The sequence below is a fragment of the Rattus norvegicus genome, chromosome 14 (genome assembly GCF_021556685.1).
Source record: "Rattus norvegicus strain SHRSP/BbbUtx chromosome 14, alternate assembly SHRSP_T2T, whole genome shotgun sequence".
Classification (NCBI taxonomy): Eukaryota; Metazoa; Chordata; class Mammalia; order Rodentia; family Muridae; genus Rattus; species Rattus norvegicus.
Genome location: NC_141547.1, coordinates 727,741 through 748,933, shown reverse-complemented (window position 1 = coordinate 748,933; position 21,193 = coordinate 727,741). Strand labels below are relative to the sequence as shown.

General features: G+C 35.9%; 1 protein-coding gene and 1 pseudogene across 1 annotated transcript in view; both read left to right on the top strand.

Moving 5' to 3' along the window:
• Positions 1–13,477, top strand: part of Vom2r72 (vomeronasal 2 receptor, 72) — a 50,927-nt gene extending 37,450 nt beyond the window's left edge. Inside the window, 1 exon segment of the mRNA NM_001099517.2 lies at positions 12,591–13,477. Within this exon segment, the coding sequence (NP_001092987.2) occupies positions 12,591–13,477 (887 nt within the window).
• Positions 3,114–13,474, top strand: Vom2r-ps120 (vomeronasal 2 receptor, pseudogene 120; annotated as a pseudogene).

Genomic DNA, 21,193 nt, shown 5'->3' with positions numbered 1-21,193 from the left:
GACCGAAGGGGACCTGCTGCTTGAGTCATTTTTGTGGTTTCTTATATACACTGTCATAGCATCTTCTATTAGTGATACTTTGGCTTCCTCTTTTCTTGTTTGTATTCCCTTGATCTCCTTTATTCATTGTATGTTCTGACAAGAACTTTAAATATACTGAATAAATAAGTGGAGGGTTGTCAATCTTGTCTTCTTTCTGATTTCAGTGAAATTGCTTTAGTTTTCTCTCCATTTGCATGCTCATGTCTACTTACTTTCCTGCTATTTTTATTACCTTAAAATTACTTTTATATTTTACAGTCCAGTCAATCCCCCTACTCCCAGTTCACCATCCAACAGTTTCTCATCCCATTCTTCGTCTTCAAGAGAAATTTCTTCCCCTACCAGGCCAACCCACTCCCTGGGTCCTCAAGTCTCTTGAAGGTTAGGCTCAAATTTTCTCACTGAAGCCAGACCAGACAGTCCTCTGCTATTATATGTTCACAGCCACAGACCAGTTCTTATATGCTGCTTGGTTGGTGGTTCAATCTTAGAGATCTCAGGGGTCCAGGTTAGTTGAGACTGCTGGTTTTCCTATTGGGTAGCCCTCCTCTCTTTACTTTTAAATTGCAGGTATGAGAACAGTCTCATTTCTTTCTTTTTAAAAAAATTTTTATTAGATATATCTCTTCACTTACATTTCAAATGTTATTCCCCTTGCCAGGTTCCTGTTCATAAACCCCCATTCCCTCTCCTCCCCATCTCCCATAAAGGTATTCCCCCTATACATCCCCCTTATTGCCCCCCTCATATTCCCCTCCACTGGGGGTCCAACCTTGGCAAGACCAAAGTGTTATTTCAGTTTTCTTTTATCTGTTTATGCGTGCTTTGTGACTTAGTTTCTGGCCAGTTTAGGAGAAGGGACCATGGGTTACTGAGAGGTGTCTATATTCTTTTGTACTTTTATTATATAGATGTCTGTTAGGTACATTTGGTTCATAATGTCTGTTAGTTTCATTATTACTGTTTAGTTTATATCAAGATGACCAGTCAATTTGGGAGAGTTGAGTGTTTAGGTCTCCCACTATATATGTGTATGGTTCAGTGTGCTATTTAAGCTTTAGAAACGTTTCTTTTACAAATATGGGTGCTCTTTTGTTTGGGCTATAGATGTTTAGAATTGAGATATCATCTTGGTAGATTTTTCATTTAAGGAGTATGAAGTGTCCTTCCTTCCCTGTGGGCTCGATTAATTTTGGTTGGAAGTCTCTTGTATTAGGTATTAGAATGACTACTTCAGCTTGTTTCTTGGGTTTGTGTGCTTGGAAAACTTTTCTTCAGCCTTTTACACTGAGAAAATGCTTATTTTCAGTTTTGAGGTTTGTTTCTTGTATGCATCAGAATGATGTATTTTGTGATCAGATATTCTATTTCCTGTTATTTTGATTTTGTTGTTATTGTTGTTGTTGATGATGATTGTGATGGTGTATGTGTGTGTGTGTGTGTGTGTGTGTGTGTGTGTGTGTGTGTTTTATTGCCAATTTAGATTTACTTACTTTCTGTCTTTTTGTGGAATGTATTTACTCTTCTTAGGTTGGAGATTTCTTCTAGTTATTTCTGTAGAGCTGTGTTTGTGGAAAGATGTTGTTTGAATTTGGATGTGTCTTGAAGTATCTTGTTTTCTCCCTGTATGGTGCAAAAAATCGACCATTTTTTGTTTGTAGTAGTCTAGGTTGGCACCTGTGTTTTTTTAGGTTGCAAGATACCTGACCAGGCTCTTTTAGGTTTTAGAGTATGTGTTATGAAATTAGGTATAATTCTGATACATCTGTCTATCAGATCTTTGAAGGTTGTATCTTACATCACCTTTCCCCCTTGCTGCTCTTAATATCATTTCTTTGTTCTACAGATTTAGCATTTTTATTATTATATGCCCTGAAGATGTTTTCTGGTCAAATCTAATTGTTGTTCTATAGCTTCTTTCATTTTTATAGGCATCTTTTTCTTTAGGTTAGGAGTATTTTCTATGATTTGGTTGAGAATATTATCTGAGCCTTGGAACTATGACTCTTCCCTGTCTTATATTTCTGTTATTCTTGGGTTAGGTCTTTTCATGGTATCTCAGAATTCATGTATTGTTTGTGTCAGGAATTTTTTAGATTTACCATTTTCCTTAACCAATAAATCAATTTCTTCTATTGTATCTTGTACGCCTAAGATTCTCTCTTCCATCTACCATATTCTATTTTCTGATGTTTGCTTCTGTTGTTCCTTTTCTATTACTTAGGCTTTCAATCTCCAAGATTTCCACTTTCAAGCCTTGAAGAGTTTTATTGACTTCCTTCACCTGTCTAATTGTATATTTTCTCTATGTCTTTAAGTGATTTATTTGTGTCCTCTTTAATGACCACTATGTATTTGGTTGTATTTTCCTATATTTTAATAGATTTTTTAATTTCCTATTTAAAGACCTCTATCATCTTTACAAGACTAGATATAATTTAGTTGTGTGTGTGTGTGTGTGTGTGTGTGTGAGAGAGAGAAAGAGAGAGAGAGAGAGAGAGAGAGAGAGAGAGAGAGAGAGAGGGAGAGAGAGAACTCACAAATGCTCAACTACTGACTCAATGTTGCATGTGTTGCCCTTCTCTATATTAGACAATGGAAGACATAAAGTCCATGATTCAACTCAAAGTCTGAATAATATAGGACATTTATGACTTTCTGAACTCTTGTCTTACTATGGAAGTTCTGATGAATTCCATTGTTTTCATACATATAGACACATGATCTGGTATGAGCTGCCTAAGAAAAGATTGTCCCTGGGAATAAAAATTTCATATACATTATCATTCTATGGATCTGAATGAAATCATGGCACCTGAGAATAGAGAAAATGATCTTCATAACATGTTTTCAGAAATGTATTAATGAACATTTTCAGACCTCAGATGTAGAGCTTGAGGCTAGAATTTTTCCAATGTATCCAGGGAGCATGGCAAAGGGAACTGTTGAATATAACTAAGTGGATTTCCAGACAGCAATAGCATTAAAACAGACACAGAGATTTGTGTGTGTGATGTTTGTCTACATAAGAATCGGATTTCACACCTGTTCCATCCAATATCCTAGCAGACATGAAAAAGCTGTGTGCTTTCACTATTGCCTTTTTGATCCTGAAATTTTCTCTCATCTTGTTCCATTTGACTGAACCCAGTTGCTTTTGGAGGATAAAGAATAGTGAAGAGACTGATGGAGATTTGCGAAGTGACTGTGGTTTTGTCCTTTTGGCATTTGAGGAACCTATTGAAGAAAATTATTATAATGAACTTATTAATTTTAGGTAAGTCATTAACTTCATTTCCTGATTCAATGCCATGAATTAAAAATATGTAGCTGTGTACACAAATGGTGGGGTTCTCTCCTGATCTTTCCCGTGTACCTTTAGGAACCACTGAAAATTAATTACCATGTCAATCACTATTTTAATACTTTCAATCGTGTGACTGTTTAGTTTGGCTTTATAGCATTGGGCTCCAGTTGAGAAAGCTGGACAATGAGTGAGACTGGATTCTATCTATTGCCTTTTCATGGATTTCATATGTTGAAAGGTGTGTCTTCTTCTTCTTCCTTGAATTCACAATCCTCATCTTTGGCAAGAAGTCAGTATGAAGAGACTATATCACTGCCTATCTTCAGTTGTTGCCAACTATTCCTGTATAAGCATGCATTTAAAGAACTTCATAAAAATGTTATCTAATTTTGTCTGTAACAGTTGGGCATACATTCATACATTGAAATATGTGTGTATGTGTGTGTGTATGTATATATGTATGTATGTATGTATGAATGTGTCTACCGTACATGATTACATGTATAATAATACATATATATTTATGAATAAACTTATATTTTGCTTTTAAAATGGTCTTTAAATGAGCCTTTCCTGCCATTCTGAAGTTTACACTGAATGTGGATAATGTGTACCAGGTTTTATTTTATGGTATCAGAATAATCTTTTGGTCTAATTATACAAATGCCCAGTCATGGCTTAGGCTTATTATTGGTATTAGATAGGTGGTCAAATTTCTATTAATTACTGAATAAATGTAACAGCAAAAATCCAGGAGAGTAAATATACTTCATGTGGATAATTGACTGTTCTCAATATATCTTCAGAATGAGATGCTATCATTGGTGACTGTAGATCTTGAGGGAATGAGTTCTGAAATCACTCAGCTTTTAGCTAGTCAGTGTGCTTGAGACTTCTTTCTTTCATGCACGGATATTTCCTGTACTTTTCTGTCTCTGACTTTCACCTCATCTCCTATTCAATTTCATGTCTTTGAGATTTAAAGAATATGTTTTCCAATTGTTAGCCATAGTACACTGAACACTTTGATAGTGATGGTTGCTTCACATTATTATTCTTCTGTGTTAGGTCAGTAGGAATTTCATTTCTGATGTAACCTCTATCATCCCACACGTCATTGAAAAATAGTGGAAATTCTCATTAGTCACACTTTTATAAGCCATAATAAGGTTTAAAATTACAACTGAATGACCAGTGTCAACACAGTTTTCAGGTTTAGAAAGAAAAACTTAACTCCAAACTCTTAATTAAAAAGTGCATATATCAACAGAAGAGCATGTTTGGTGTTTTTATTCCTAATGAGAGGTAATTGCAAATAGTAACAGATAAACTGCCAACTGTGTTTGGGCAGATGAACATATTTCATATGGAAAAATGATCTCTATGCTCAGAAATAACTTACAGGATATCAAAGAATTAGAAAGACTGGGTTGTTAAGCTCAATCCAATATGTTTTATTTCTATTTTTACAAAATTGACATAGTAAAAAACACTGAAAGATAACATTAAATTGATGTGCAAGAGAGCCTAAAAGATAATATTCTGGTTATGTGGTATATTGTATCATTTCATGTATTTGAAATGGATGAATACATTTAAATGAAATATATCTTAAAATAGGTTTTCTGTTTGATAAATATTAGCAGTTGAGAATATTAATAGCATGTTTTAAAACATCATGGAAATATTATTGATAATTTTTCTCACTGGGCATGAAATTACAATTTTCCTAATGGTTAACTTCAAAGAGTTTTTTCTATTTTGAAATGTATAAAATATTCTTACTGATAAAATAAATTATCTCATAGAAACCCTGATAATCTTTTTAAGTAAACTAATTGTTAGATAATATACAAAGCTAAATAATACATTTTGAATACTCTTACTCTTTGTCAGGTGGTATCACATAAGGGATTTTAAATATTTTCTTAATGATTAATTTTTTAATATTTTATGCTCTTTTACTATGCATACTTACCAACAAATACGTTGTATGTTTTGGAACAATTTAGTACTCCACATTAGATATAGGTCCTCAATTTTTAATATTATTAAGTATATGTTAATGATATTTTTATGGTATGAAAGTATATGAATATAAAAGTTGAACAAAATTTTTTGATTCATAATTTGATTCTCAAAATACTAAATATTATTAAATACTTGATGTATAAAATACATTTAAATAATAAAAATTGAAGGAGAATGTGTTATTTCATATGTGGTTCAAGTCATGCTTTTGATTTAAATATATCTGTAGAATGACAACTCCACGATTATTTTATAGCACTGTTATTCAATAGGAATGTAATCTAGTTCAAGGATGGCATTCCAAGATAAAACAGGCTCCTTATTTATTTTAATAAATACAAAATTTGTCATATCAGAGTGCCCTACGTTTATGAATTCTTACATTGTATTCAGCTCTAATGATCTCTAAATTATAAGGCTTATTTCAAGACATTTAGATATTTAAAAAAATTTAGCATGTCTCAAAGTACAAATTTTACTGCAATTGAAGTTTTATGTTTCAATCATCTACCCTAATCATCACTATGTTTGGTTTTAGAATACCAGCAACAAAATATGAGTTTTTTCTGGTAATGTTTTTTGCTACTGATGAGATCAACAAGAATCCTGATCTTTTACCCAACATGTCTTTGATATTCAACCTTCTTGGTAGCATGTGTGAAGATACATTGGGACTTCTGGATAGAATATATTCACAAGAAAACAATACTTGGTATTTTACTAATTATATCTGTGGACTAGAACAACCTTGTGACATAGATCTTATAGGGCCATCATGGACAACATCCTTAAAGCTGGCAATTCATTCCATGATGCCAAAGGTAAAAATGTGTGACACTGGATGAATTTACATATTTTACCTTCTATTTACATGTGCCTACAAGAAAACTTGAGAGCATACATCTATGAGTGCTCTAGCGCACACACACACACACACACAATTATATATAATATATATAATATAATACATATATATATACATATATAGTATATAATTAAATAACCAGATCATCTATGTAATGGGCACACAGACAAAACTGTTTTCTAGAATATTCAGACTTGTCAGGAATTTTCTAGACTTTAATAGGAATAATACATGATCTTTCTAGCTTACTATTCTTTTTTTTTATTAACTTGAGTATTTCTTATTTACATTTCAAGTGTTATTAACTTTCCCGGTTTCCGGGCAAACATCCCCCTAATCCCTCCCCCTCCCCTTCTTTATGGGTGTTCCCCTCCCCATCCTCCCCCCATTGCCACCCTTCCCCCAAAAATATAGTTCACTGAGGGTTCAGTCTTAGCAGGACCCAGGGCTTCCCCTTCCACTGGTGCTCTTACTAGGATATTCATTGCTTCCTATGAGGTCAGAGTCCAGGGTCAGTCCATGTATAGTCTTTAGGTAGTGGCTTAGTCCCTGGAAGCTCTGGTTGCTTGGCATTGTTGTTCATAAGGGGTCTTGAGCTCCTTCGAGCTCTTCCAGTTCTTTCTGTGATTCCTTCAATGGGGTCCTATTCTCAGTTCAGTGATTTGCTGCTGGCATTTGCCTCTGTATTTGCTGTTCTGGCTGTGTCTCTCAGGAGAGATCTACATTCGGTTCCTGTCAGCCTGCCCTTCTTTGCTTCATCCATCTTGTCTAATTGGATGGCTGTATATGTATGGGCCACATGTGGGGCAGGCTCTGAATGTGTTTTCCTTCCGTGTCTGTTTTAATCTTTTCCTCTCTATTCCCTGCCAAGGGTATTCTTGTTCCCCTGTTAAAGAAGGAGTGAAGCATTCACATTTTGATCATCCGTCTTGAGTTTCATTTTTTCTAGGCATCTAGGTTAATTCAAGCATTTGGGCTAATAGCCACTTATCAATGCATGCATACCATGTGTGTTTTTCTGTGATTGGGTTACCTCACTCAGGATGATATTTTCCAGTTCCAACCATTTGCCTATGAATTTCATAAATTCATTATTTTTGATAGCTGAGTAGTATTCCATTGTGTAGATGTACCACATTTTCTGTATCCATTCCTCTGTTGAAGGGCATCTGGGTTCTTTCCAGTTTCTGGCTATTATAAATAAGGCTGCTATGAACATAGTGGAGCACGTGTCTTTTTTATATGTTGGGGCATCTTTTGGGTATATGCACAAGTGAGGTATAGCTGGATCTTCAGGCAGTTCAATGTTCAATTTTCTGAGGAACCTCCAGACTGATTTCCAGAATGGTTGTACCAGTTTGCAATCCCACCAACAATGGAGGAGTGTTCCTCTTTCTCTGCATCCTCGCCAGCATTTGCTGTCACCTGAGATTTTGATCTTAGCTATTCTCACTGCTGTGAGGTGAAATCTCAGGGTTGTTTTGATTTGCATTTCCCTTATGACTAAAGATGTTGAACATTTCTTTAGGTGTTTCTCAGCTATTCAGCATTCCTCAGCTGTGAATTCTTTGTTTAGCTCTGAACCCCATTTTTTAATAGGGTTATTTGTTTCCCTGCGGTCTAACTTCTTGAGTTCTTTGTATATTTTGGATATAAGGCCTCTATCTGTTGTAGGATTGGTAAAGATCTTTTCCCAATCTGTTGGTTGCCATTTTGTCCTAACCACAGTGTCCTTTGCCTTACAGAAGCTTTGCAGTTTTATGAGATCCCATTTGTCGATTCTTTATCTTAGAGCATAAGTCATCGATGTTTTGTTCAGGAAATTTTTTCCAGTGCCCATGTGTTCCAGATGCTTCCCTAGTTTTTCTTCTATTAGTTTGAGTGTATCTGGTTTGATGTGGAGGTCCTTGATCCACTTGGACTTAAGCTTTGTACAGGATGATAAGCATGGATCGATCTGCATTCTTCTACATGTTGACCTCCAGTTGAACCAGCACCATTTGCTGAAAATGCTATCTCTTTTCCATTTGAAGGTTTTGGATCCTTTTTCAAAATCAAGTGACGATTAGTGTGTGGGTTCATTTCTGGGTCTTCAATTCTATTCCATTGTTCTATCTGTCTGTCTCTGTACCAATACCATGCAGTTTTTATCACTATTGCTCTGTAATACTGCTTTAGTTCAGGGATAGTGATTCCCCCTTAAGTCCTTTTTATTGTTGAGGATAGTTTTTCTAGCTTACTATTCTTATGGTGAATAATATTATTTATATATGAGTTTGAACATTGTAATAATTATATTTCTCATGTGGATATTTCACCCTCTTCTACATCCTTTAGGTTTTCTTTGGACCATTTAACTCTAACCTAAGAGACCATGACCAGTTTCATTGTATCCATCAGATAGCAACCAAAGACACATGTTTGCCCCATGGCATGGTATCCTTGATGCTTGAATTTGGATGGACTTGGGTAGGACTGATCATCTCAGATAATGACCAAGGTATTCAGTTTTTCTCAGACTTGAGAGAAGAAATGCAAAGGCATGGCATCTGTTTGGCTTTTGTGAATATGATCCCAGAAAACATGCAGATATACATGAAAAGGGCTAAGATATATGATAAACAACTTATGACATCATCAGCAAAGGTTGTTATCATTTATGGTGAAATGAACTCTACTCTAGAAGTCAGCTTTAGAAGATGGGCATATTTAGGTGCACTAAGAATCTGGGTCACGAACTCACAATGGGATGTCATCATAAATAAAAGAGATTTCAGCCTTGATTTCTTCCACGGGACTGTCACTTTTGCACACCACCACAGTGGGATGACTATATTTATGAATGTTACGCAAACAATGAGCACTTCCACGTACCCAATAGACATTTCTCAATCTATGCTAGGGTGGAATTATTTTAATTGTTCAATCTCTGAGAATAGACATAGCAAAATGGATCATTTTACATTCAACAATACATTAGAATGGTTAGCACTGCACAAATTTGACATGGTCCTGAGTGAGGAAGGTTACAATTTGTATAATGCTGTGTATGCTGTGGCCCACACGTACCATGAACTCATTTCTCAAAAAGTAGAGTCTCAGAGAATGGCAGAATCCAAAGTATTACTCACTGACTGTCAGCAGGTAAAGTTTCTTACGCTTAGATATATCAATATCATCTTTTAATTGTCCCTGAATAACTCATGTATATTCGTTAGAGATTTTTCTCTCATTGGAAAGGTTTCTACATTACAAAACCCCCCAATGACTCTTTTACATGGATCTATATCTATATCTATATATATCTATCTTTCTCATTAGGACTACATAGAAGACAATATATTTTTATGAATATTAGTGAGTTTTGTGGAAATGTGTCTCAACATTTTAAGAAGTGAGTTCAACTTGGAGCCAAGAGTTTTATCATAGAGCCCTTAAGTGATGACTAGACTAGAATATTTTTCTTAAGAATAATTTCTCAAGTGTTGGTACCTGTGATGTGATTAATTGTTATTAATTTAAATTAACAATTATACATAAAAACCTAAATGATGAAGACTGTATGTTGTATTGTTATTTCATATATGTATATTGTGTGTACATGAAAGATCACCTATCATTCTTTATTTCCACAACTTCCAGATACTCAGACTTCCCCTTCATTCTCACAACATGGCTTTGTCTTCAATATTTTTGACAAACATGTACATGTATGCAAGAACTCATCTATATACACAAACACACACATCCATGCACACACACACTCATTCACATACATACCATGTTATTTGTTCTCTGGTAATCATTTTTTAGCATATTTTAACATTGAAAAATGTCAATTTTTACAAATCAATGAGGTATACTGTATTTTGCTACATAGGATTATTTTTAAAAGTTGTCTTTTCTGAAAGTCATTAAATTTTAGAAGACACCCTCAATTTGGCATTCCCTATATTGATATGTGTATGTAATCATCTAATGTTGCATCTCATTTAGGTTTCTTCCTTGCTGAAAACCAGGATATTTACTAACCCTATTGGAGAACTGGTGAACATGAACCATAGGGAAAATCAGTGTGCAGAGTATGACATTTTCATCATTTGGAATTTTCCTCAGGGCCTTGGATTAAAAGTGAAAATAGCAAGCTATTTTCCTTGTGTCCCACATAATCAACAACTTCGTATATCTGAAGACTTGGAATGGGCCACAGAAGGAACATTGGTGAGTAAACCACAATTTTTATTATTTTCAGGATATCAAAAATTCAAAACATGAGGCACTGAAGTAACAGCTCTGTGGTTAAGACCATCTGATACTCCTACAAAAGAGTGTCCTAAGTTACAAGCATCAAAATTGATAACTCTCAACTTCATGTCAATTTGGTCATAGGGATCAAAGACCTTTGGATGCCATGTTTGACTGCATTCAAGTGCTTGTTCACCCAAGATTACAATTCTAAATTTAATAATAATAAAGTTAAATATATGAAATTTACAGAAATATATATGTTAAAATCTTGTGACTACATATAAACAATGGAATTTTCTGATTCTGTGTGAACAGATTTATAGCCTAATTAATACAGATGTATTCATTAAGAGAAATACTTCCGCAAATTTAAGGTTTCCTTTAAAACTTAGAAAAACTTCATTAATATTATGGGTGTCTTATATAACATGCTTTATTCATATTCATCAAACAACTCTTTCTTGATTCGCCCTATGTTCTCTCTCCATACAATTCAGTATTCTTTTATTTTTGTTTATATTTGTAAGAGAATCTGATGCCAAATGAATATTTCTTATGGATTAATCAGTTTAGGAAGGAAATTTAAAAGGCTACAACCCAAAATATCACGTAAATAATATTACATGATATAGTAAATATTGTTTGACATTCAATGCATTGCAGGACAATGCAAAATAATAATGAGCATGAAATTGTTAAGTGATGTTGGTTACTAGTGGAACATGTTTAGCCATATGTGTTAATATCCTATATGTACATGTATAACCATATCTGTTAATGATACACATATATGTATACATTTTATGTACAATTACATAAATATATTCACTCAGGTTCCATCCTCCATGTGTAGTGCAACATGTACTGCTGGATTCAGGAAAATTCATCAGAAACAAACAGCAGACTGCTGCTTTGATTGTGTTCAGTGCCCAGAAAATGAGGTTTCCAATGAGACAAGTACGTGCTTGCATATACAAGAAAAATTGCTGAATTCGAATACCTTCCCTTTAAGAACTAGAAATGTGATATGGCCTAAATTGAAACTGAAGACCTAATATCTGTGTGTTTCAGAACTTAATCAGTTAAATAATATCAGCTTCTTTTTGACCCAGCAAATAACCTGCAGTATCTTCTACAAACTACTCATTTCTCTCATAATACAATGGATACTGATTTTATATTACGCAGAAAACACTTAGGGGACATACAAGTGTAACAATTTTTATAGAAAAATTTTAGGCACAATCTATGCACAAAGAATCTTGACTACATGATCAGTCCACAATCTTTCCCTCTATCACTCAGCTTAGTACCTGACAAAGACCAGATGGTGAGGGTAACCGTTGTTCTTTAATGAAATATATTTTAGTAGCTTACCTGGCTTAAAGGATTAAACATTTCTTGTCAAAGAATTAGGATAAGTGCCAAGATTTCAAGAATGACAAAGGAATGAGATAGTGCTTATCATTAATCACAGTCCAAAAAAAGAAGAATGAATGTGGATATCCATAACATTCATGTTATAATCTTCAATATGCATAACCTTGGAATGTGTAGTTGGGAAAAAAGAGATTGTACCACAACAGGAGGGGCCTGCATATGTCTATGAGACATACAGCTTCAAGAAGGACAATATTTCTTTACAAAAACAGTATTTTCATGAGGAATTGTATGTTCTAGTGCCTAGGTGTAGATACAGACAAAGGGCAGATCTTTCAAAGCAAACAAATACATAATGCATTTCATCATCTGACATTGATAACAATGTCTGCATACTGCCCATGTCTGTGAATAGTGAATTTATTTTTTGAGAAATTAGATAAACTGAGATTATGCATTTTATTATTCATCACATTTTTAAAATTTTTGTTTCATAAACTTTTTTCTGTTCAACTCCTTATGATGATGTTTTGTTGTTCCATCAGAAAGCATAGGTTAATTAAGGGCAAACTTAAATCAGTGTTCCATACAGAAATAAGGAGTGGAATGGATTTTGAACACCAAAATATTTATTGATTTATCCTCTGAATAATACAAATACATAATTATTAACTACATGATTATGGTATCTTATGAGGCTTTATTGTTGTTTGGCAGCAGATATGGAACAGTGTGCGAGGTGTCCAGATGATAAATATGCCAACTCAGAGCAGACCTACTGCCTCCAAAGAACTGTGTCATTTCTGGCTTATGAAGATCCACTGGGGATGGCTCTAGGCTGCATGGCCCTGTTCTTCTCAGCCATCACAATTCTAGTACTAGTCACTTTTGTGAAGTACAAGGATACTCCCATTGTGAAAGCCAATAACTGTATTCTCAGCTACATCCTGCTCATCTCTCTCATCTTCTGTTTTCTCTGTTCATTGCTCTTCATTGGACATCCCAACAAGGCCACCTGCATCCTGCAGCAGACAACATTTGGAGTGTTTTTCACTGTGGCTGTTTCTGCAGTGTTGGCCAAAACAGTAACTGTGGTCATGGCTTTTAAGCTCACTACTCCAGGCAGAAGGATGAGAGGGATGCTGGCCTCAGGGGCACCTAACTTGGTCATTCCCATTTGTACCCTAATCCAACTTGTTCTCTATGGAATCTGGTTGGCAATATCTCCTCCCTTTATTGACAGAGACATACAATCTGAACATGGGAAGACCATCATTATTTGCAACAAAGGCTCAGTCATTGCCTTCCACTTTGTCCTGGGATATTTGGGCTCCTTGGCTCTGGGGAGCATCACTGTGGCTTTCTTGGCTAGGAACCTTCCTGACAGATTCAATGAAGCCAAGTTCCTAACATTCAGCATGTTGGTGTTCTACAGTGTATGGATCACCTTCCTCCCTGTCTACCACAGCACCAGAGGGAAGGTTATGGTAGTTGTGGAGGTCTTTTCCATTTTGGCTTCTAGTGCAGGGTTGCTCGGGTGTATCTTTGTCCCAAAGTGTTATGTTATTTTAGTTAGACCAGATTTAAATTTTCTTCAGAAGTAAAAAGTTTCCTACTTTTAAAATATTAGATAATATTCAAAATATCTGTTTTGCTTTGTCTTAACAAAAGTACTCTCAGTCATGGAAAATTTTAAGTAATATATAAAGATAGTACGTATATCACAAGGTAGCAGTCCCTAAAGTAACACCAGTTAATAGGTTTTGGTGGAAAAAAATTTCATTCATGAGCTCACAAACCTATTTAGGTACGACATACAATTGAGGAATGGTTTCCATCAATTTGGCTTGTATGAATATATGTAAGAAATGGGTACTTTAGGTATTTACATTTCAAATGTTGTCCCTTTTCTCAGTTGGTTTCCCCTCTGGAAACGCCCTATCATATCCCTCCTACCACTGATTATATAAGGGTGGTCCACTCACACATCTACTCCTGCCTGTCTACCCTGGCACTCCTCTATACTAAGGCATCAAGCCTTCACAGGAGCCTCTCTTCCCAATGATGCTGACAAGGTCATCCTCTGCTACATATGCATCTGGAGCCATAGGTCCCTCCATGTGTCCTCTTTAGTTGGTGGTTTAGTCCCTGCCAGCTGTTAGGTGTCTGTTTGGTTGATATTGTTGTTCTTCTTATGGGGTTCCAAACCCCTTCAGCTTCTGCACTCTTTTCTCTAATTTCTCCATTGGGGACACCATGCTCATTCCACTCGTTTGCTGCAAGTATTTGCCTCTGTATTTTTCAGGCTCTGCCAGCGCATCTCAGGAGCCAGCTATTTCCTGATCTTTCCAGGAAGTACTTCTGGGAATCAGCAATACTATCTGATACATTTACACACAGAGTACTACTAAGCTATTAAAAACAATGACTTAAAAAACCCAAAGACTTCATGAAATTGGATGGAACTAGAAAATATCATCTTGAATGAGGACGCACAGTCACAAAAGAAGACACATAATATGTGCTCACTGATAAGCATACATTAGAGAAAGGGCTTGGAATACTCAAAATATAACACATGGACCATATGAAGTTGCAGAAGAAGGAAGACCAAAGAGAAGATATTTCTGTCCTACTTAGATGGAAAAAAAATAATTACCGGAGGTAGAGTGTTGGAGGGACTGGTGAGGAAGAGAGGACAGGGAGGGGAAAAGGAGAAGGAGTACCAGGTAGAGGACATGTACAGAAGGTCAGTAAATTGAACAGAGGCATGTAGCAAAGGGTGATTGGGACCTGGGAGAAGCTAACAGAAAGTCACAGATGCCAGGAATGCACGAGGCTCCCAGGACCCATTACCTGAAATACCCAATAAAGGGGAGAGAGAACCTCTAGAACCCATATCCAGAGGGTAGGCACAGTCTCCAGTTAAGGGATGAGATTCTCTGCTAGAGACTGAACAATACAGATGCTGATACTCACAGCCAACCATAGGGCTGAGCATGGGGACCCCAATGGAGGAGTTAGGGGAAGGAGTGAAGGGTTAAAGAGCTTTGCAACCAAGTAGGAAGAACAACAATATCAACCAACCAGATCTCCCAGAGCTCCAGGTACTAAATCATTAACCAAAGAGTACACATGGAGGGACCCATGCTTTCAGTGACATATGTATCAGAGCATGACCTTATCTGGCATCAATAGGAAGGGAGGCCCTTTGTCATGTGAAGGCTAGATGCCCCAGTGTTGGGGAATGATAGGGCAGTGAGGCAAGAGTGGGTGGGTATGTGGAGGAGCATACTCAAGAAGCAGAAGTATGGGATGGGGGTAAGCCAAGAGGAAACTGGAAAAGGGAATAATGTTTGAAATATAAATAAATAAAATAGCCAATAAAAATTTTGAAGTAAATTAAAAAAAAGGAATTAGTCTGATTTACAGAAGTAGCATTATTTGGTTTTCCTTTAGGCTCCAAGACATTAGTAGTTAAAGGTTCTTATTCAATTTACAGTCAAACACATTTTGTTTCTGTTGAGTATCTTAAGGACAATTACACAGGTGTTGGTTATCCCAATGTCATACTTGACACAGCTATAGAATATGTGTATTCATTCTAGGCTTTGTAATGTTTCAGCAGTTTTAAAGCTGGATCGGACATGGATTTTCTTTTCTCTCTTGGAAGATTTTTTTTTCTTTTTTTCGGAGCTTAATCAGCAACCCTTGGAAGATTTTATAAACCCTTTAGTTAAGCTGAATGATGTTCCCCAGGAAGGAAACTTCTGGTCAGTTACATCTTAGTACTTCTATATCCTGAAGCTGAAGTGTAGGGTGCATTCACTAAAAGGGCATAAGTTCTTGGAGACATTTAAGATGAATGGTCACAATACAGTTTTTACAGTATTTTGAATTCCCCCATTCAATGACTAGAAATATGTTATCTCCTACATGATACTGAAATTCTTTTTAGATTGCCTGTGGATCTTGGGCAATTCTTATCAATCCAAGGAACACAAATTCTTTGAAATATATATATATATTTACATGTATATTTATATATTTTATACAATAAATTTTAATTATATTTTTAATTCCACATTTTCAAATAATATATTTTCTTATTTCTCTTTTGCAAACTTTCCCCAATCCTACCAACTAACTGTGCAACAAATTTCATGTTTTTCAGTCTCTTTAAACTAATCATAAAATGAAAATCATAACAATCAAAAACACTATGACAAAACAATGCTCAAAAAATGCCATATACAAGAAGCCCTGCACAGCACACACACACACACACACACACACACACACACACACACACACACACACACACACAGACACAGACACAAACAGACAAACACATACACAAAGTATTTGCAGTTTTTTAATTTTTGCCACCTAAATTACAAGGTATGGTCACTCCTTGGAATAAGGTGCTCCAATCAATGGCACTCTATTGTAGAAAACATTATTACTTTTGTAACAATTATAAATTGTAAACAATATCTTTTGTAGGAGTGGGATTTTGAGTACTCATCCCCCTCTACATACTGAGATATTGTATTTTTGCCCCTATATACATCTTGTGCATGCTCCTATATCTGTATGAGTTCATATATCCATCATTCCTTTTGGATCTGGATGACACTGCTTTCTTGAAAGTAATCTAGCATCTCTGACTCATAATATTTCCATGTACATTTTCTCTGAGATTTAAGTGGTTTCTTTGTTCCATACTTCCTGGACATAGGCATTTTTCCTGTGAACAACACTTAGTTAAGTCATTATATTTTCCTTTTCTTTTTTTTTTTCGGAGCTGGGGACCGAACCCAGGGCCTTGTGCTTGCTAGGCAAGCTCTCTACCACCGAGCTAAATCCCCAACCCTAAGTCATTATATTTTCAAAGGTCAGGCTGGTGCCCAACTACAAGTTGTATCTCTACTGAATAACAGTCTGGTGTCAGAATGTACTCTTTATAACTCAAAAGAAGAGGAAAATAGAGAATGAAGACAACTTGGACCAACTTCTTAATGATTCTTTTAGTCCAACATGTATAGTTAAAAGCAAGCAATGGCTCTATCTATAAAACATCCCAGCTTGAAGACTTAGAGAATATTGAAGAAATTAAAGGAAATATCTTGAAATTGAAATTATGAGGAACTTATAGAAAGTATGCTAAAGGTTTTATCAACATGACCCCCAAAATTTTATCTAAAGGATCATGTTACCCATAAATATGTCACACTGGCTCTTTGAAAGATTGAACGGCTTTAAGCCTATATAATAACTATATGGAACTGCTTAGCTGGAAATGGAAGAGATGGTTATCCCCAGGGAAGGCAACACAGATTGGTTGTCTAGTACCAAATGATAAGCCCTAGAGAAATAGTTAAAATGAATATTATATGGAATCTACAGTGTATACTTACAAATATATATACATATATACACTAAAACAATGAATATGGCCTTTATATTTTAGACATACAGGGATAGGTATAATAGAGTATTTGGAGACAGGAAACACAGTGGAAAGAAATAATTAAACCAAGATCCCAAAAAACAACACCACAAAAAAAAACAGTTTAAAAATACAACAAAAATGGATTGGAGATTTACCTCAGTGGTAGAGCACTTGCCTAGCAAGCGCTAGGCCCTGGGTTCAGTCCCCAGCTCCAAAAAATAAAGAAAAAAATACAACAAAAGACCCTAAATACATTGAGGGAATAATGACACTAGACTTGAAGAACTGATGGTCAGAAACAATTTATATATGTGAGTGGTGTGTGTGTATTATTTATACTCAAAATTTTTAACTTTTACTGTGATAAAATAAATAATGACACCCTTTAGCTAAAGTGATTAATGTGTTCACAGTCTTCAATGACATCACTGTAATCAATGCTGTATGTTAATCATAATACAACATTTTCACTATTGTCAAATTCTAATTTACATGGAGTTTTTACACATGAAGTTCACATACTGTATGTTTAATATGAATCTTGTCATCCTTTCATATACAATGTCCTTCTCAGTACGGCACCTAACATTTCAAATATGCTCAGAGTACATTGCAATGCTGAGAAAAAATTAGTACCTCTGTGAGATGCAGCAACAATGTGTCATTCTCTCACTGTGATCTATACTCTGATTATGTTCACTCATGTTTCCACTTTCAAATCAATTTCCCATAGTGCTTTAGAATTCTATAATTTTCTGAATCCCAGCTAAGACAACATAACTCTTTCCAGGAGTCATAGTTTCTATTGCTGTAACAAACACCATGGCCAAGAAACATGGAAGAAAAGGGTTTATTAACCTAAGTACCACAGTTGACAGTTCATCTAGAGAAGCAAAGGCAAGAACTTGGATTCAGGAGCTAATTAAGAGTCTCTAAGATGCTTCTTACTGCCTTGTTATCTCTGGTGTCTATGGTCCTTTTTCTTACGACATCCAGAGTCACTTACCAGAGGGTGACAATGTCCACAGAAATTTTGGCAGTTTCACATTAATCATTCTTTAGGATCATACCGTATACAAGTGCATACAAGTAAAGATGATGGAGGTAATTCCTTAGTTGAGATTCCTATTTCCAGTGTGGCTTGGATGTGTAAAACTGACAAAAATCGGTATCACAGCTTAAAATGGAAATAACAATAGTATCTCTAATAGAAAATGAGCATCATTCTCTTTGTTTTGTTGCCAAGACGATTAGTTTCTTGCTTCTTCTAGGGTATAGCTTGCCTCCTTATGTTGGGCTTTACCCTTTATTATCCTTTGTAGTGCTGGATTTGTAGAAAGATATTGTGTAAATTTGGTTTTGTCATGGAATATCTTGGTTTCTCCATCTATGTTAATTGAGAGGTTTGCAGGATACAGTAACCTGGGCTGGCATTTGTGTTCTCTTAGCGTCTGTATGACATCAGTCCAGCATCTTCTGGCCTATTTTTGTAACATGGTGATTTGGTTGAACACAATAAAGTACAGTAGTAACTGATCTCCCCCTCTTCCTGGATGAGTGAGGAGATGATTAAATGTTGATGTCAGCATCCATGAGCATATTCAGATGAGCTTCTGCTTCTGTTGAAAAGGATGCTGTGTTTGATTGTGGTCCAAAGCTTTGAAGCACTACTTGGCATCTCCTTCCTTGGAGGTCTCACTGTTTAAACATAACAGATTTGATAGCTTGTTGGTAAGGTGAGGTCCAGCTTGTCTCCACTAGGTCATCTTCATGTGAATCCGGTGGCTATACGGTTTTGTTCTAGGGATATTTCATTTTTTTAATAACGGTTTTAGCTGACATTCATGGAGAGAATGAATCCTTAGAACTGTGCCACTAGTGAAAGGAAATCCTGTCTTGAGTATGTTTCTTTACAAAGCTGTGTCACACCATCCTTTGGGCCCTCTGCTGGAAAAGTAGAATCAAGTCTCAAATAATGCCTTTTAAATTGTATCCTCTAGTATTATAGATGTAGGACAGTACTGTATCATACCTCTGTGGATGTAAAATAGCTTGTATCTGCTTTATGATACGTAGTAGTGACCGTGCTTTATCAGAGCTGTTTTTAATGATGTTGCTCAGAATGTTTTCTTTCCAGATGATGATTGAGAAGCTAATTTAAAAAAAATGGTGCCAGGTACCACAAGAGTAACAGAACTGTGCTCTTTTCTCGGGTTTTGTTTTTTTACTTTTTTTTTTTAATGGAGTGTGCTGGATGTCTCTACAGTTTTGTTCAGATGACTGCAGAACCTGGAAAAGCTGTTGCTGCTGTTGATGCATAACACACTGCTATTATTGGTCTTTTTATATAAATATAAATATATATATATACAGATATATAATTTGAATTTTTTGAAACTTTACCTGTGCTGTCAACTTTGGAAAAAAGTATCCCCGTTTACTGTGTTGAGTTGGCACTGTACAGAAATTAACAGCCATATTGGTCTAGAAATGTTGAACTTAAGTTTTTTCCATTTGTACAGGGGTAACACACTGTATTAAATATGTAAGGTCTTATATACGTGGGTTTGATTACAAAAACTAATAAAGTATTCTCTAAATTAAAAAAAGAAGAAGAAGAAGAAGAAGAGGAAGAAGAAGAAGGAGAAGAAGAAGATGACGACGACTCAAAATTGAGTGGGAAGATGGGGGAGGGAATATGAATATGTTCTAAATGCATTGTATGAAATTCTCAAAGCATTAATAAAAATATTATTTAAACAAACAAAACAAAAAAAGAAAATGAGCATCATAAAAAGGAAAACACTCATAAATAAATTTAATATATATATATATATATATATATATATATATATATATATATATATATATATATCCTAACTTAGTGATTGGTGTTACCTTGGAAATATTGTTCTGCCATTCTCTTTGTTGCTGAGGAAGACAGTGAGGAAGGTCACCCCACCACTGTAGAACACTGACATACTCAATGTTGGAACCTTGGCTTTCTTGAGGCTTTAGGGAAGATTTCTGGCCTATAAAGTCAACTTAAATTCCATAGAGTCAAGAAGTACAAGTATTCAATGGATATGTGGAATATAATAATTGAGCTTTGTTGTAAGCAAAGAAAATGTTGATCTAACCATGTTCAGCGTGTATATCAGTGCCAATAAAGGTAGATGTTATCATAAAGATTCCAAAGAGAACAAGTTTGACTAGGATACAATAGAAATAACAAAATTAGGTCCCCCATTTACCCACAGTCCTCTCATGTTTGTTACTGAGCAGTACAGTTGAAAGCCAGAAACACACACTGGACTTAGCTTGATCATTACATTAAAAATGGTAATTGTGGCTAGACTAGATCTAGGACAATAGAAAAACAAGGTCTCTGAATCTTTACTGGGACAATTTTCTTTGGCTTAATATGTATATTGAAAGTAAAGGAAAGACCACATCCCTGGCCCAAGAGGAAACTGTATAAGGCCTCTGGGCTCCCGTGGGGGAGGGCCCAGGAGCGGCAGGACCCCTGCCTGAGACACCACCGGAACCTGAGGGAAACAGACCTGATAAACAGTTCTCTGCACCCAAATCCCGTGGGAGGGAGAGCTGAACCTTCAGAGAGGCAGACAAGTCTGGGAAACCAGAAGAGACTGCTCTCTGAACATACACCTCGGATGCCAGAGAAAAACACCAAAGGCCATCTGGAACCCTGGTGCACTGAAGCTCCCGGAAGGGGCGGCACAGGTCTTTCTGGTTGCTGCCGCCGCAGAGAGCCCTTGGGGAGCACCCCGCGAGCAAACTTGAGCCTCGGGACCACAGGTAAGACCAACTTGTCTGCTGCAAGAGAGCTGCCTGGTGAGATTGG